The sequence below is a fragment of the Lasioglossum baleicum genome, chromosome 11 (assembly GCF_051020765.1).
Source record: "Lasioglossum baleicum chromosome 11, iyLasBale1, whole genome shotgun sequence".
NCBI lineage: Eukaryota > Metazoa > Arthropoda > Insecta > Hymenoptera > Halictidae > Lasioglossum > Lasioglossum baleicum.
Window position 1 is genome coordinate 14,419,891 of NC_134939.1, and position 15,865 is coordinate 14,435,755.

General features: G+C 40.1%; 1 protein-coding gene across 1 annotated transcript in view; it reads left to right on the forward strand.

Annotated features, from left to right (window-relative positions):
* The window catches only part of Dally (division abnormally delayed protein), a 160,958-nt gene extending 145,857 nt beyond the window's left edge, over positions 1-15,101 (forward strand). Inside the window, exons 6-8 of the mRNA XM_076433584.1 lie at positions 7,010-7,154; positions 10,733-10,943; positions 11,850-15,101. Coding sequence (XP_076289699.1) covers positions 7,010-7,154; positions 10,733-10,943; positions 11,850-11,959 — 466 coding nt within the window. The 3' untranslated portion in view covers positions 11,960-15,101. The remainder of the gene's footprint in view (positions 1-7,009; positions 7,155-10,732; positions 10,944-11,849) is intronic.
* The last annotated feature ends 764 nt before the right edge of the window (positions 15,102-15,865 follow it).

The window sequence follows — 15,865 nt, forward strand, 5'->3', positions numbered from 1 at the left end:
CAATTATTCGGAATAGAAGATTCCTCATCGATTTCAATCACTTTGAAATATGTTATCAAGGTCATCATTCGGGTTACTTTTACCTATATTTCCGGTACTGTTGGTACATATGACTACAGCGAACTGTACCTTTTTCCAATAACTAATTTCCCCCTCCCCGATCATAACCCTGACCCAACTAAAATTCGTTCAACATTTACTATACAAACTTTAGTTAGATTAAGTATTTTTAATTTTTCTTGTGTGGAGTTTCCAAAGACCATGTATACGAAAAAGTAATTCAGAATCATGACCTTAATAATACATTTCGAGGTCATTGAATATAATGAATAAATCAAACCTGTGCGAAAAATGTGCGGATACAAAGGAAAAATAGAACAGAATGACAAATAATGTGCATGTGGGATAAAAAACAAGTTTGAAAAATACGTCGAACGGTATTGAAACAATGGCAGTCTATCGCAGCTATAGTTTCGCTTCTGAAATCGAACGAGTAATCGGTCTCGTCATTTACCAAATTAGCAATTAACTAAAATGCCAAGCCTCTAACGTTACCTCGTTGTGTAAGACAATGCCATTGGCTGCAACAAATTCCACGCCATAGGGATGCCCCGATCTGTGATTCCAAACCAATGGAATCCTTTTGAATTATACACGAAGGGGGAGATACATGGTTTTGAAAGTGGCTCGAATAACGCATCTGATGGTATACTGATGGCATTGAAATATTAATCTAAGGTAAAGCACCTGCTATTCTGACTCCGTCGAAATCGATCGGCATGAGTACATTACCGCAAACCTGCATAATGCATCGATTTGCGACGCTAGTGGTAAATGTATTTATTCATTTATTCGAACGTAGTTAATTGTATTATTAGACTGCGGATTTTATGCATTTTGTGACAAAACTGGGTAAGCACAATTTAAAGCAGTGGTCATATTAAAAAGGTTTAAAGACATCAGTGTATTGGTTTGCAAAAATTATTTTCTAATAGCTCAGTCCTTTCCGAATAAAACAAAAGAAAATGTAGCTCAATCGGACAAACCGTTCCCGAGATAAAAATTCATAAGCGAGGCCCGTTTTCGCCGAAATGGGCAAAAATTGAAAACTTTGAAGTCCTGCCATTTCTAGAAAAATTCGAAACCGGCAAAATGATGACTTAAACCCCCCCTAATTTCACATGGACTACGACATATTTCATTTGGAACCAAATTGATGATGGTGCCTGTAAAAAGTGATGGATTTTACGAACCGCGAGCGATATTGCGCTCTTTGCTATATAATTTTAAACAACAAGCTATGCAAACTAGTTTCTCGTGCAAAATATAAAATCGGGAACGCGAATCATATACATGTTACATATACTGAATACGAACTGGGTAATAAATGAAAACAAACGGGTAAAATAATGAAGTGGAATATAAACAGAGTTTAATGGTGATTTCGATTTACCAATTTCTTGTAACCACTTTTCCGTGTTTTTCGTTCTACGGTCGTAATATTTTATTTCCGATTCCACTTGAATATAACATACATACGCATGCATACACACGCGTAGATACATGTAGTTCGATACCCTCGCTGTCGACCCACATCTCGGTCACATCACATCCTCCATTTTCACGCTATATCACGCTAATTACGAATTTGTTGAGAAAATTTTCTTGGATGGCATTCGTCAGACTAGGATTACTTTTAGATTAATTAATAACGACGGTTACTGATGATGAGACCGCGGATCTTTATGCAAAATAAAAATTGTCTGCACCGATTGCAAGAAATGGAAACTAAATTGATTGCTATTTCTTCCCTTAATGATTTTAACAGAGAAGAAATCATATATTGACAACTTCGATTTTGAAAATTTTTCAACAATTTTGAATTTCATCTAGTCAATTTTGCTATAAATGCATAAAGATTCGCAGTCTATTCATGATAATCCTTCAAAATCGGACTCTTTTAATGATTCACTATACTTTCGTTCACCCAGGGAGCTATTTAACCATTTTTTTAAATGCTACGACAAAAAGATTGATTTTCGAAACTACTGGACTAAAGTATCTCTCTAACCTTTAACCTGTACGGCGGGAACGAACTTATCCAGTTCCATTGAGCTTCCGAATGGTTCTCCATGCAAGTAAACGAAGTCGGATATGTTCCGAGAGGAAGGTGAAGACGCATGATTCGTTTCGATAGCTTTCAATCGGGGCCGGACCAGTTTTCCTCGAACCGCTTCTTCCCGTCCCCGTTCGTACGTGAGCGAGATTGCATCGTCGTCGAATTATACTCGTTACCGGGGGAAAGAGCGCTAGAAACTCGAAGAAAGACATAGAAATTGAAGGGGAAGCAGAAAAAAGAAACGAACAGGAAGGCAGATATTGAGGGACTGACGAACTGGAATTGACACGAAGAGGGAAAAGGAGAATAATAGGAGTCTACGTCTATGGGGACAAAGGGTGAGGCGAGCACTCGGCGAACCCGGAAGTTTCATAGTGCAGACAACGACAGGTAGAGGGATGTGCGAATTGCGTTTAACGGAATAAAATGCTAAGCATTCGCGGAATAGCACCACGATCGGTTTAATTAAACAGGGCACTCTAACTCTAACTAGAGGAAATGCACGTTTTACTGCGGAATATTTTTCCAAACAGATTCAAATACAGTCCAATGCACACACACACAATTCGCACAAACAACATTTTCAATCATTCTCATATTTTTATGATTTCAGAATTTGAAAAAACATTCTTCATACAAGGTAAAGATAAAAGACCATTTTTCTTCTATCTCGATCACCAAAGGACTGTTGTTCACGTGATTCTACATTTTTTACATTGCTTTAAATTATACAGGGTATCCCAGCTAACTTGTGTGTGTGTGTGTGACCCCACCTTGAGTATCTTTATAATTTTAAAGATACGTCAAATGTCTGAAGTTGAATGGTAAAATGGGGCTTTTCGTTTAAAAACAACAAAGGTATTTAAGGTGATCAAGTTAGCTGGGACACACTCTGTATAAATACCTACTTCAATACAATAAATACAAAACGAAACTTGCCTTTTTAATAAAAAAAAATTAAGCCCTCAGCACATTAAAACGAAGGAGTAGCTGCGGCACAGAAACCTATTATCCATTCTTATACACAAGAATATTAATCCTACATTAAAAAATACTAATGTAAAGTGTACTTGGAAGTTTTTCGGAGTCTTCTGTTCATCCGGTCGGATCCACAGCATACTATTATTTTAATGGAGCGAATACGTCCGAATAAATGTGGCTGCCTGTCTTTCATGGCCAATTTTCGAAGCACAAAAGACCACGCTTCGTGTTCACGTGTAGAGTTATACGTGTACAAGACAAAAGCGTACTACTACTACAGTCCATCCTAACAGAGGTGTAGATTTTATTCGCCCCTAGTATAGATCACCATTACTTTTAAATGCCATGTAACTGATATGAGGAACACAGTAGAAACATCTTTGGAGGATTGCATGCTCGCCGAGTCAAGCGAGATTTCATTTTTATTTCCTGCCGTATACATATGTATATTAAACATGCTGCACAGGAAATAGCGCAAACATTCCGGTCCACCTAATATATCAGCTACTCTTTGCCAGTTAACTTTGCGATGGTTCTGCTAAAGAATATTTATAAAAAGATGTTTGACGTATCTCTTGGATCAGTCGCCTCGGTGAATTAAACGAAAGAGGAAGGAGAATGTGAATGTGAATGTGAATGAGAACATTGCATAGCCACTGATGTATTAAATAGAAAATAAAGTAAAAGCAGGAAGGAGTGTACGAAAGTAAGACAGATGTAAACGAAAGGGGGGAAGAAATATTGGATAGAAGGCTGCTGCGTGAATGGACGGTATTGAGGATCGTCGAGAAGAACAGCTGCAACGCGGTGCACACGCAAAATGTTTCCCTCTTGATATACATCCTCGCCGAGTCTTTTGAATTTGCCAGTCGTTTTCTTTTTGTACTCGCGGTACTTAAAGATCGTCGCTGCCTGTTATTTTACGTATTTTACAGGAAAAATTTAATCTTGAAATCAATTTAACTGCCTTGTTCAGCTCCCCTTGAATCTCGGGATTTGTGACGCTAGTGGAAAACATCCTGTAAACAGGAGCCAAGTTCCTATGGCCGTAAAATGTTGTGAGATCAAACAAAATACGGCCAAGTTCGTTAGCTTAGACATACCTCTTGCAATACTGAAAAAAGCGTTTGCAAAAATTAGTTTAAAAGAACGCTACTTAATTTTTAAAGAGTTATACAATTTTATTAGTTGTACACCTGTAATACATCGATTAAAATGGGACACCCACCCAGTATATGAATTAACTTGTATGAAGCTTCTCGTTACTGTAATTATGCACTTACAATTAGACTCGCTCGTAACTCGTATCATGCTGTATAATGGTGGAAGGAAATTAAGAGAAAGAGAACAAAGCTAATCAAATTGGTTTTACAACTGCGCACAGATCAAAGGTAGGCGCCGTAAATTACTTTTTAATATTAATCGAAAAACTTTTCTTAGTACTTATCTGCTATGCTACGAGACGTCACATTGAACTTTCTCAAAAGGAATAAATTTATTCTAGAACTTATTGCGCGACGAAGACACAATGACGGGTTAAATATTATCGTGTTCTTAATATTTAATATTTAATTTTTGCTATATTAAATCCAACTTCAACACCATTTGTGTATAGGAACAATTTGTCTGAAAAGATAATTTTAATAAAGGTTGTGGTTTTACAGAAATTAGTTAAATCGACTATATCGGGTATTACTGTTTCTTTTCTCCAACTATAATAGTGTCCACTGTTTTGCATTCTCCTTTCAAACGAAATTGAATGTACTTTGTACTAAAAAAATAAAAATGTACTTTTTTATAAGCTACGCGATGCTACACACGAGAATATATGTAGTTGAATCGATAAAAAATTGTTTATTTTGTGAAAATTCGAGAAGATATTTTGGGTATCACACATAAGTAAGGGTGGATTTATAGTGGAGCAGTGACGTGGCTGTGCGGTAAAAAAAAAAGAAAAACAAAGGAAGTACATATGTACTTTTTCATTAGTATGTGTAAAATCCACACCCTATAAATCCACACCCTGTATTAATAAAATATTAGTTTTCAACGATTGCTGTTATTTAATTTTGTAGTTCTAAAATTTTCTTTGGATTTTACTTCCTGCCTAAAGATTTTTATTTTAAATGTATTTATCATGAGAAATATGAGGAAAAATATTTTTGAAAAATATTTTTGTAAAAGTTTTATCATTTTCTATAAATTCCACAGAGAAGAATATTATAGAAAATGCTGACAAGTAAGTAAATGATCAATTTTACAATAAAACGAGCAATTGTTGAACTAGTAGTGTATGAAAGCATCCGAAAATGCCGTAACCTGCGTGTGTGGTTGACAGTTGACACAGAAATCCTCACCATCACCGTCTTCCCTAGTATAAACAACTACTTTACAAATTAGTGGCCACCACCCACTGTTTCGTTTATGGGGGTGAAGCCTGCTATGGGGTAGACCGCAAGGATGCCGGACCTAATTATAAAAGGGTCGCTCACTTACAATTAACCGATTTGCGCCCTGCTTTGTCAGATTTACGAGAAAGATTCCCAGGTTTACACCACATCAATAATTAACACTAACTGCACCGCGACCGGTCAAATGACCTCTGTATATTTATTATATGTATAGATTACTAGAGAATGTGCGGATCTTTATGCATTTATGAAGAAATTGTTTGGGTGAAAGTACATACTATTTTTTATTTTAATGTAACAAATTTACTTTTTAAAGGAACGTGATCTTACACAGGAAAGAAATTGTCGAGTTTCGCTTATTTCAGAATTGTTCGAAGGTATGTAACATGTAACCCCTTGAAACGCTTCGTGTCCGTGTAGTTTGAAAGGTATTCAAACCGTTCGGGAGCCTATTCGAGATATTCGAAAGAATGCAGTCTCTGTGTTCCGACAATTGCTAGTAAACAAAGTATTGTTGTTCAGAAACCAAGCATCGGATCGCGAGAGCGAGAACAGGCTGAATAGCGAACCGACGAATAGCGCGCGATGCCTTCTATGAGCGCGCGCGTTTCAAAAGTGACGATCCGAGAATAGCGAACGCAAATAGAACGGCCGCTCTTCCACCCTATCTCCTTCGCAGATAATTCTTTCCTCGCGCTCCTCGGCTTGTTCGAGAATATCAAACGCGCTCGCTGACGGCAACAAGATACTGCGGGTCCCGCTCAGATTCTGGCTTTCCAGTTGGTTACACGCAAATAGCTTCAAATTGCACCATTGCAACAATAGCTTCGAACACGCGGCTCGCTAAGTGGCCCGGCACTATTTCTTATTCATGTCAAGTTGGAAACTTGATACTGACGTAGCATTCATGAATTTCGAGAATCCTTTAGAAGGATGCATTTGAATTTCAGAGACATGTCCAAATTGGAGACTTACAACGAATAAAAGTACAGTAGGGGAGACCGATCCGTGTATATTCTTATTGGGAAGTAGAGGAGCTTTGTTATATTGTATGTTTCTCCTTGCTCGGATAATTACAAATTAATTTGCATTCAAGGCAAACAAATATACGCTAAAACCGTGAAGACTACACAATGTTATTGAACGTCATAAAAAAAACACATAAATTACACCAATCATATCAAATCAATGGAGAACCAAGATTTGCTATTAAAAAAGGGTTTCCTTTGAAGATTTTGAAATAATTCCCTCTCCCACCCCCAGGAAGTGGGGTGGGGGGGTTAATTATGGTGTTATCGAATAGCATTTTCTGGAAGCATCATCCCGGGACGAGATGATGCTGAAGATTTTTAAATCATCCGCGAATAGGAGATACTTACAATGTTGACAAATGGCGGTTAAATCATTAATGAACATTATAATAAACTAGTACAATAAACGTTGTCGCTCGCAGGATCTTGCGAGTTAATTTAATGGATTGCTTCGTGGTTGCTTGCAGGTATATAAAGGTGATAGTGGGTTCGAATTTGATGGCACAGAAGTACAACCCCGAGTTCGCCGTAACGACAATGTCACTGCCCACAACTTCCTACGGCAATACAAACACAAGCGTGCTCATTGACCAATTGAGGCACATTCATCAGGTGAGTCCACCAACTGCAATTTGTCGCTCGGCTCGCGTTAGCCTAGGTTTGCTTTGTTTCCGATCAAAACGTGCTTCTCATTTCGACATTCTATTGCTTTTAATCAAGGCTAACCCCTCAACTCGTCTTACGATTTTGTCCCAGCTACGCTGATCCTCTTTGTTGCGAGCTTAAGGGGGTACACTATCTCGTTTTTCAGTAGTCGAAAGCGCTAGATGAAAGATGATCAATTACTTGCATACAGTAAGGAGCAAAACTGAACCAACAACCACAAGTTTTGTATAAATCATTATTTATTGCTAGTAATATAGAAGAATAACCAAAAATCAACATTTTAATTACTTTTATCATACTTAGAAGTAACTTAAGAAATTTTTTTCAATAATTAATGTCTCCTCGTTTAGCAATGACAACAAAAATAGATTTTGACTCGGTTTTGCACCACGTCCAATACTTGGCAATATTTAATATAATATTTATTTTTAATATTTCGTTCACAACCCTTGTGCTTGTAAAACTGCACTAATTCGCTTTGGCATACTTTCTGCTAATTTTTTGCAATAATCCGGAGATATTTGTTCCCACTGTTCTTAAATTCTATCATACAAATCTGTGATTGAAGTTGGTTGGGAGTCATATGAATCCCGAAGTCGTCTTTTTAGTAAAGCCCATAGATTCTCTATGGGGTTGAGGTCGAGGTGATATAGTACGCAGTACTATATCAATTTCATATTCATGCAAAGAAAGATATTAATATATTGTATTATATGTAGAATGAAAATATTCTAGGTCGGAAGAAATGTTTCATTTTCGAGTTAAAATAGCTCCGAGTGTGCACAGGGTTAATATTCTAGTATTATTTTGTCAAATTCTCCGAAGCCACATAAATGCATAAAGATCTGCAGTCTAGTAACGAAGACAATGTTCGTCTTATAGAGGTTTTCGAATTATCGAGGCTCTACTGCAGTTTGTATGATAAAAAAAAGAAGCAAAACGTTCTTCCTGTCAATTGTATAATATGCTGATGTTCTCGGCACAACGGTTCGATCAGTTATTTAGGAAAAAAGCAAATTTTGCACGTTAGTTAGACTTTCAACGTTTCGATCCTAATTTGGATCCTTTCCAAGAAAGTAGAAAAACTGCGTCTGAAAAATATATTTTCTAATGTGATAACCAGAAACTTTAGAATATCTGTGAAGAGTTCTTCCTGTCGCATAGAAAGCCTATCCTCGGGTCTCGATCATCCGCTAGGTCTTAATTTATCCGACCTATCTGTCCTCCGACTAGGCTGGTTAATCGAGGTTCTACGGCAATTTGTACGTGAAACACTTATTTCGGTCAATAGACAGATTACGAGCAATTTAAGGTCGTCGAGGTAGGTGAATCACCCGATATGTAAGCACCACTTCCACGTTCGCGTACGATCAGGCGGGCCATAAATTACGTTCTAATCTCGAATTATTCATACGATTCAGACGAGGTGTGCAGTCGTGTCTCGCGTTCGTACGAAGATGTAGAAGGCGTGAAAGATCCGACTAAAGACCGCGTGGGTGAGCTCGATTCCACAAGTCGGTTCCAATTGTCTGCGTCTGTCGAGAACAGGTGCGACCGGCACCTTTCAGATCAGCTTACACGAGCAATCAGAACTATTTGCATTGTACAGGCTAGTCCAGGTTTAGCGGGGATCTTCTGGTTTTCGAATCCATTTGTCGCATGTGATTTTCTTTACTTTGGTAATCTTTTCGTTTCGCAAAACATTTGGAAGTTGATATATTCCGTGGTCTACATCGGAGGTCTCGTCTTTTTCAGAATAACTTATCTAATTTAACGTAGACCTGCACGCCAAATGTATGTATTGCGATTCTCTAGTTTACCTGTCACGCTACGGAACAGCTTCTAACACTTAAGCTCGCGTTAATTCACATGTCTGGAAGTCGGACCGGCGACTTCTGGTTGTTGCGTGTAGAACACCTGCACGGCCGACAACGGCAGACGTATCGCAACTGCGTAATCCAATTTGAAATCGTACAAAGCGAGAAGAAGGTGACGCGGAACGATATACAATGACAATATGCGAACTCATGAATGATTTATGACCAACTACCCCGCAGACATTGTGCATTCGAATGTCGCGACGCGGCTCTACTTTTTTTCCCCGCCCCCCCCCCCCCCCCAGCAAAATAAACGCCTATGCCTATACACACAGTTGCAACCCGTGCGCAGCCAGCAACGTTTTGCATATCGGATAGAGTTGCTAAATGCAAATTAGCTCGTGCCGTTGCTGCAGCCAATGTAATTAAACAAATTAACTACCCCGATAATTTCAATATCGTCGGGAACATTATAGTCGTGTGTCATTGTGAAGCCACGCCTGGAGAATTGAAATTACGATAGCATCTCCAACATTCGAACTAACAGAGAAATATCACCAATTTCCAAGTTCCAATTAAGAAGTTTTCGAATGATTAAATAGGCTAGTCATATTCACATATACATACGTTACAATATTATAATAATATGATTATACAAGGTGGAAATTATATAAAGCGTTACAGACGAATATCTCCAAAAATATTGATCGTACGCGAAAATGTTTCACGTGAAAGTTGTTCAGTACCGAATTCTGAGTAAAAATGTATTGACCTTCATATGTCCTAAATCTAATAGTTAACGAGATATTATTGAAACAATTTTATTTATTCTTTGGATAATATCTCGTTAACTATTAGGTTTAGGACATATGAAGGTCAACACTTTTATACTCAGAAGTTGATACTTTATCGATCTATGGTATAAGGAATAGGACATTTCATTTAAAAAAAAGGAAGTTGACCTTCACCTCACCTTGGAGTGTGCACCGGGAAAAATAAAATTCCCACCACGTGATGTCCCCGTCGGTACTGAACAACTTTCATCTGAAACATTTTTGCGTATTATCAATGTTTTTGGAGATATTCGTCCGTAACGCTTTATAATTTCCACCCTCCACGTATAATATGCAGAATAATAATTGTATAATTGTAGCATAATAATATCTAATATTAGAATAAAATAAGATACTAGGATACATAGTAATAAAATAAATAATAATAAAAAGAGGAGAATCACATTTCGCAAATGTAGTCAACGTGTAATCAACAAGAGTTGCTTATTCTCTTTAACGAATTCGGAAGACCTTAAGGATGTTCTGGAGGTATATAGAAACGCAACAAAATTTTTGAAAATTTGATAAGATATAATTCTTACGAAATTAATGCAATTACCAAAGTTTGGGTTCTCGATTCACTGCACCGTTTAAGAATTATAGCAACTTAAAGTTTGCACGTTTTAACACGTCTTCTTATGGAGAATTCATAAAATTCCACTTCAAACTCTATTTAAACCTTGAAAAAACGCAACTAGAAACTCCAAAAACAAAAATATACTCACGAATGGCTTCCATTGCCAATATATTGACGGATTTCGAATTTCCTGTACTTTTGTCTCCCATTGTACCTCCAGAACATCCTTAATTAGAAGATTACAATTAGTATTAATGTACATTTTATTTATACAGAATTTACTTTTATTTCCGGCAGATTCTGCAGTCTCAATTAGCATCGACGCCCGACAGTGGAACACTACTGCTTGCTGACGAAGCTTTAGATGGCTCAGGAAGCGGTGACAGGCCACCTTCGAGGAAGGTGGGAAAGGGCGACGACATCGACAACGACGACGAAGATGATAACGACAGAGATGGTCACGACGATGGAGAGGCGTCTGGTTCTGGCATGGGACCCACCACACCAGGTATAGATTTCAGATCCTCAGACTTTTTAATTATTAAACGCTCCCACTGTTCTCGAAGGGTTTCATTCAACAAAATCTGCAAGGTTTAATCGGAATAATCTTCTATTCGGTGACGAATAGAATCTATTTATAACAAAATAAAATGAAATAAACAGTATACGCTTATGTACAAGATTTAAGGGAAAATATACAGGTAACGTTTATTTACAATTGGGCACGAAAAATAATAAATAAATTAAAAAATAAATAATACATTTTACACTTAAATTAAATTTAAAAAAAAAATAGATTTAAAATGAAATATAATTCCAGGAAGTGGAGCGTTCTTCGACGCGTTTGTCACCGACATTTCATGAGATAAAACCCAAAGCCGCAGATTACCGCAGTTGAGAACCTTGCATTTATTGTTTACTTAGATATCTACAAACGTTATTTTTCATGGGCACGTTGGCGCACGTTGGCGCAAAAGAGATATCGTCTTTTAAACTTCATTAACGTTGCACTTTTCCCCGTTCAATAGCATTATCTGTAAAACTACTTGAAAAAATTAAAAATAAACATTTTTCGCGATTTATTCCGAGTATTCGTACTTGAAGGAAGTCAGAAAATAAAGTATTATTTACATTACTATTTTAACATTACAAGTTTAACGAATTTTCTCAATGTTAAAAAACGTTCTTACCATAATCTGCCTATATTTCCCATATTCTGCAATGTTTCAGCTTTAATTTTTAAAAAATTTCATCGCTCTACCTCATTTCTATCGAAAGTTCTTTGATTTTGTCTCCGATTTGGACGAAAGGTCCCACTGTGCGCCGTCTAGCAACGTTGCCATTCATTAATTTGCTCGATCAAACGATTATGCAAACCGTTCGATTAATTGAACAAAATTACTCGTTGTTCCAGATCCAGTGATCAGGATGAATCATGATACGAAAGAGAACGCGGCCGGCTTATCGAATGTCCTCTTATCAACCGGCATCCTGGCGATCGTTTGCGTGCACCTGATCGCTTAAGCTGCGTCGGAATCGGCACGGAATAAGAAGGAAACAGTAATTCGACGGCCCGCGACCTAGACAAACACACACACACATCATTGAAAGCCCGCGTCAAACGGATAATCCGATGCTACTTGACACGAGGAAAGAACGATCCGCCGATTCCGCGCCACGAGAATTCGCTTGATAGGTATTTATCGTGCTGCCTGAACGGAACACCTGCAAGTAAGACATGTTACCGCGCGACTAACGGAAACGGCAGGGAATCTGTTTCGTGGTTTCGCGGTTCAAAAGAGACTTTTATACACGTAGGGGCGGTTCGAGGAGGTACAGAGAAGCCACCGGGTGAAATCTTTTCGTGTTCTCTCTGTTCGTTGATCGCCCGGGTGTGATTTTCCAGGAGATCGTTGTATACGCGTCACACACGGGGGCGCATCATTCGTAGATCCTAATCTATAGATCTGGACCGGCAAAAACAATGACAAGAGAGCAAAAAAGAGAAGCTGGTGGATCGTTTCCCGTGTATCTGCCGGTGTGGTGGTTGTCTTGGCAAGGACTGCGTCCAGCGTTTGACGGTCTGCCAGAGCAGCCCTCCGCTTTGGCCATTGCGTTGTTCTCCGTTCGAGCGAACCGGCTGTTACAGAGGACGCGGGGGGCCGATGCCTTGTAAAGATTTCCCTAAAATCGCGGATCCCGAGGAACAACGGCGGGGATCAGGTTTTTATCGGTTGTACATTTTGTTGTTCGTGTACGAGGACTGAGAAATTTCTATTTAGGAAAGCAAGACTGTTCTAGGGGAAAAAAATTAAGCTGTGTTGAACTCGTCGAGTTGCTTCCTGCGCGAACAGACGAAGGCGATAGAGAGTAACTAACGTTGAAAGTAATGCCGGTAGACGAACTCTCCCTCCCTATCTGCCGCACGATGCGAAACGCAAGTATGACGTCGAGATACGACGACCAAGATGGCACGCGTCTTGTCGTCAGGGAACAACGGAAGACCACTACGGGAGGCAGTATATGTTTCGCGGTCGCAGAAAATCGGTAAATTAAAACAGAGGAAAAGCTAGAGATAATCGAAGTAATTCCGTGAACGATCCTCGCAGGCAAGATTCACTATCACGTATTCTTAGTTCGATCACTTGGCTTCGAATTGCGAAGGAAAGCAACAGCCGAAACGAGAGTACCGCAACTATGTATATGTATATCTGTCGTAGCTAGAAAAACGTTGTCGAGAGCTATGCCCAGTGAACGTGGAATAACGAGTCTCTACGAAATATACGATCAAGCAAATTTCAATTCCAAGCAATCCGCGGGTGTCCGGAAATCCAGGACCAAGCTGCTGCTTCTTGGCCATTTTGATATTGCGGGCCATAAGCTGTGCAAGCACGCGCTTATAGAGCTGCGTCGCATCCCCAAGAGTTCCAAGGTCCCCTCGCCATCATTGTCAGTTTGGCAGCGATAGCAGTCGCACGCAGCTGGCTCCGTCGGGAGACCTTGCTATCAGGGAGTCTTGTACCAGGACGTTTCACCGGCAGCGTGACATGAACCGGAACCCTTGTTGGTCAAGCAAACCGCCGCGCCGGCATATAATCCTTCGACAATTGTAAAACGTCATCGGGTCTATAATCGTAACCTTGCGTACCCGAATTCATCGTATGCCTTAGCGAACGACGACGCAACGTCGCTGAACAGAACTCGGCGGTACCACTTGCCAGTAGTCCTGAACATTTCGTTCCAACGTATGGCACTGGTATGCGTTACACGGAACGCGGAATTTCGTGCATCCCCTACAACGAGGACGTCCCGACAGTCTACGCACTCAGCCACGAGCTGAAAGCTGATGCTTTCCCACGCTTTGCACCAGATCGAGGCCACCCCTCTTCTTATACCTCTTGAACGGGCACACTTGGACGACGCGCACAGGTGGAGAACTGTCGGTGTTGTATTGGTATAACCAAATGATCATCGGAAATAGTAAAATAAAAGTAACCGGATCAACTGGCCGACCTGCTGCTGGCAGCGTGATTTCGTAGCACAAAGGTTGTTAGAGGCGGAAGAAGCGTCCACGTGTCTCGATCGTTATTTGATCATGGGCGATAAGAGACAGCGGATACATCTAGGGAAGAGCGAAAGTTGCAGACAGAAACGAAAGATACAACATTAGAAATGATTTCGGCGAACAGACGCGTCGTCGTCTACACGCACACTCGGGATGAAACGTTCCCGGAAGTTGGAGGATCACTGAGGATAAAAGAAAAACCGTGTAGTTTCCGTACAGCCTGAAATCTAATTGTAAGTGTCTTTCTCGTTTGAAAGTATCGGTTAGCAAGCCCATCAACACTGCCAGCGGCACCGTGAAGGGACTTCTCTCGCATTTACGCCGCGTCTTCGTAACATCTAGCAAGACCATAAGCAGGGTACAACTTTGACTATTGTGCCTCGCGTGTTGCGACGTTCTTCGTCAACGCGTCGACCATTTCAGGTTCACGGCGACGCGTGTATTTCGCCGTCGACGTCGATACACGGACTAACGACGAGGGCTGTCCTCGTCAGTGATATATCGCGTCCGCATGCCATACCGAAAAGCTAACTGCCAAAACGCCGATTACACGACTGATGCATACCGTGTGCAACACGTATCCTGTCTCGAACTCGACGCAGGCCGGTTTCTTTCGGAGACACGGCCGTCGTCGAGGAGCAGGTGTTCATCGACAAACGGACATGTCGGGTGTAGCGTCGCGATAATAACGTATTCACGTCGAAACGATCGCAACTCCGACCGCTTTCAACGACCGATCCGCGATCTTTCTCCGAGGAAAAGGCCAAACCTGCGCACAGTGTAACATTTTAGCAAGCTAGGTGGATGCGCACTGCGATTTCGATTGACACGTTCAGAATATTGTACCACTGGCAATCCGAACAGAACCTGGAAATAAGAAATGTCGTAAATAGAACTTCAAATATCGGCTTGTTCGATGTCTTTAACTGGTTGAATACGCGACACGTTTGTCATTGTAACATGGATAGCTTTATAACCATTTTGAAACGACGACACTGAACGTGTAACCCAGTCACGATTGCATAATATTGTACAACTCTTTCTAGTTTGTAAATAAAACGGTCCGAACTCTGCCGAACTCAGTCTTTCGACGAAGGCAAACCTTTGGAAAGATTTCAACTGCACCCTTCGATATTTGACGCAATACGGCGGCACAGCGAGAAAGTTTGTGGACAATGTGTGATTGACGCGACAAGATATACTGTTCGAGTGTAATCTTTATACGTATCGCAACTCCGCAGTAAAAGTGACACAACCAGTGTTCCGATATCGTGCAGCATTTTTCGTACGATGGATGGCCGCTAGAGGCGCTGCGCGGAAAAAACAGTAACGTATCTATGATGACGAGGTAGTGGAGCCCTGTGCCCTGCGCCTTGAGACAGTTATATTGGCGCGGAAGTATCGAAACAATCTGTTTCAGACAAAAAAACTTGAGGACGTGTCCTACAAGTTACAAAATATACTCAAATGCACATGTTATACATTCATTTTTCAGAATCAAATCATACAAATCTTTTCAAATTTTGCGGGGTGCTCGAGGTACCCTATTTTATCGAGAATCTTACTTTACTGAGGCTGAAAGCGCCACCAGCGGCCATCCATCGCACGAATAATCTTGGACGATATCGGAACACTGGACACAACTGAGAAATGCAGCATTTGAGAAAAATCAATTTAAAGAATACTATAAAACTGATATCGAAATAGTTTAGGCTTCTTATAAGTTACCCTTCAGGTGGATAAATTGCGAGATAGAGATGTGACCAGTGATGCCAGATGAGGGGAGTCACGGTGAAATGATGTACCCCCTCTCTGATGACGGGGAATGAGCGGGGCGAATGGGAGACACGTTGCACGTGCGCGAT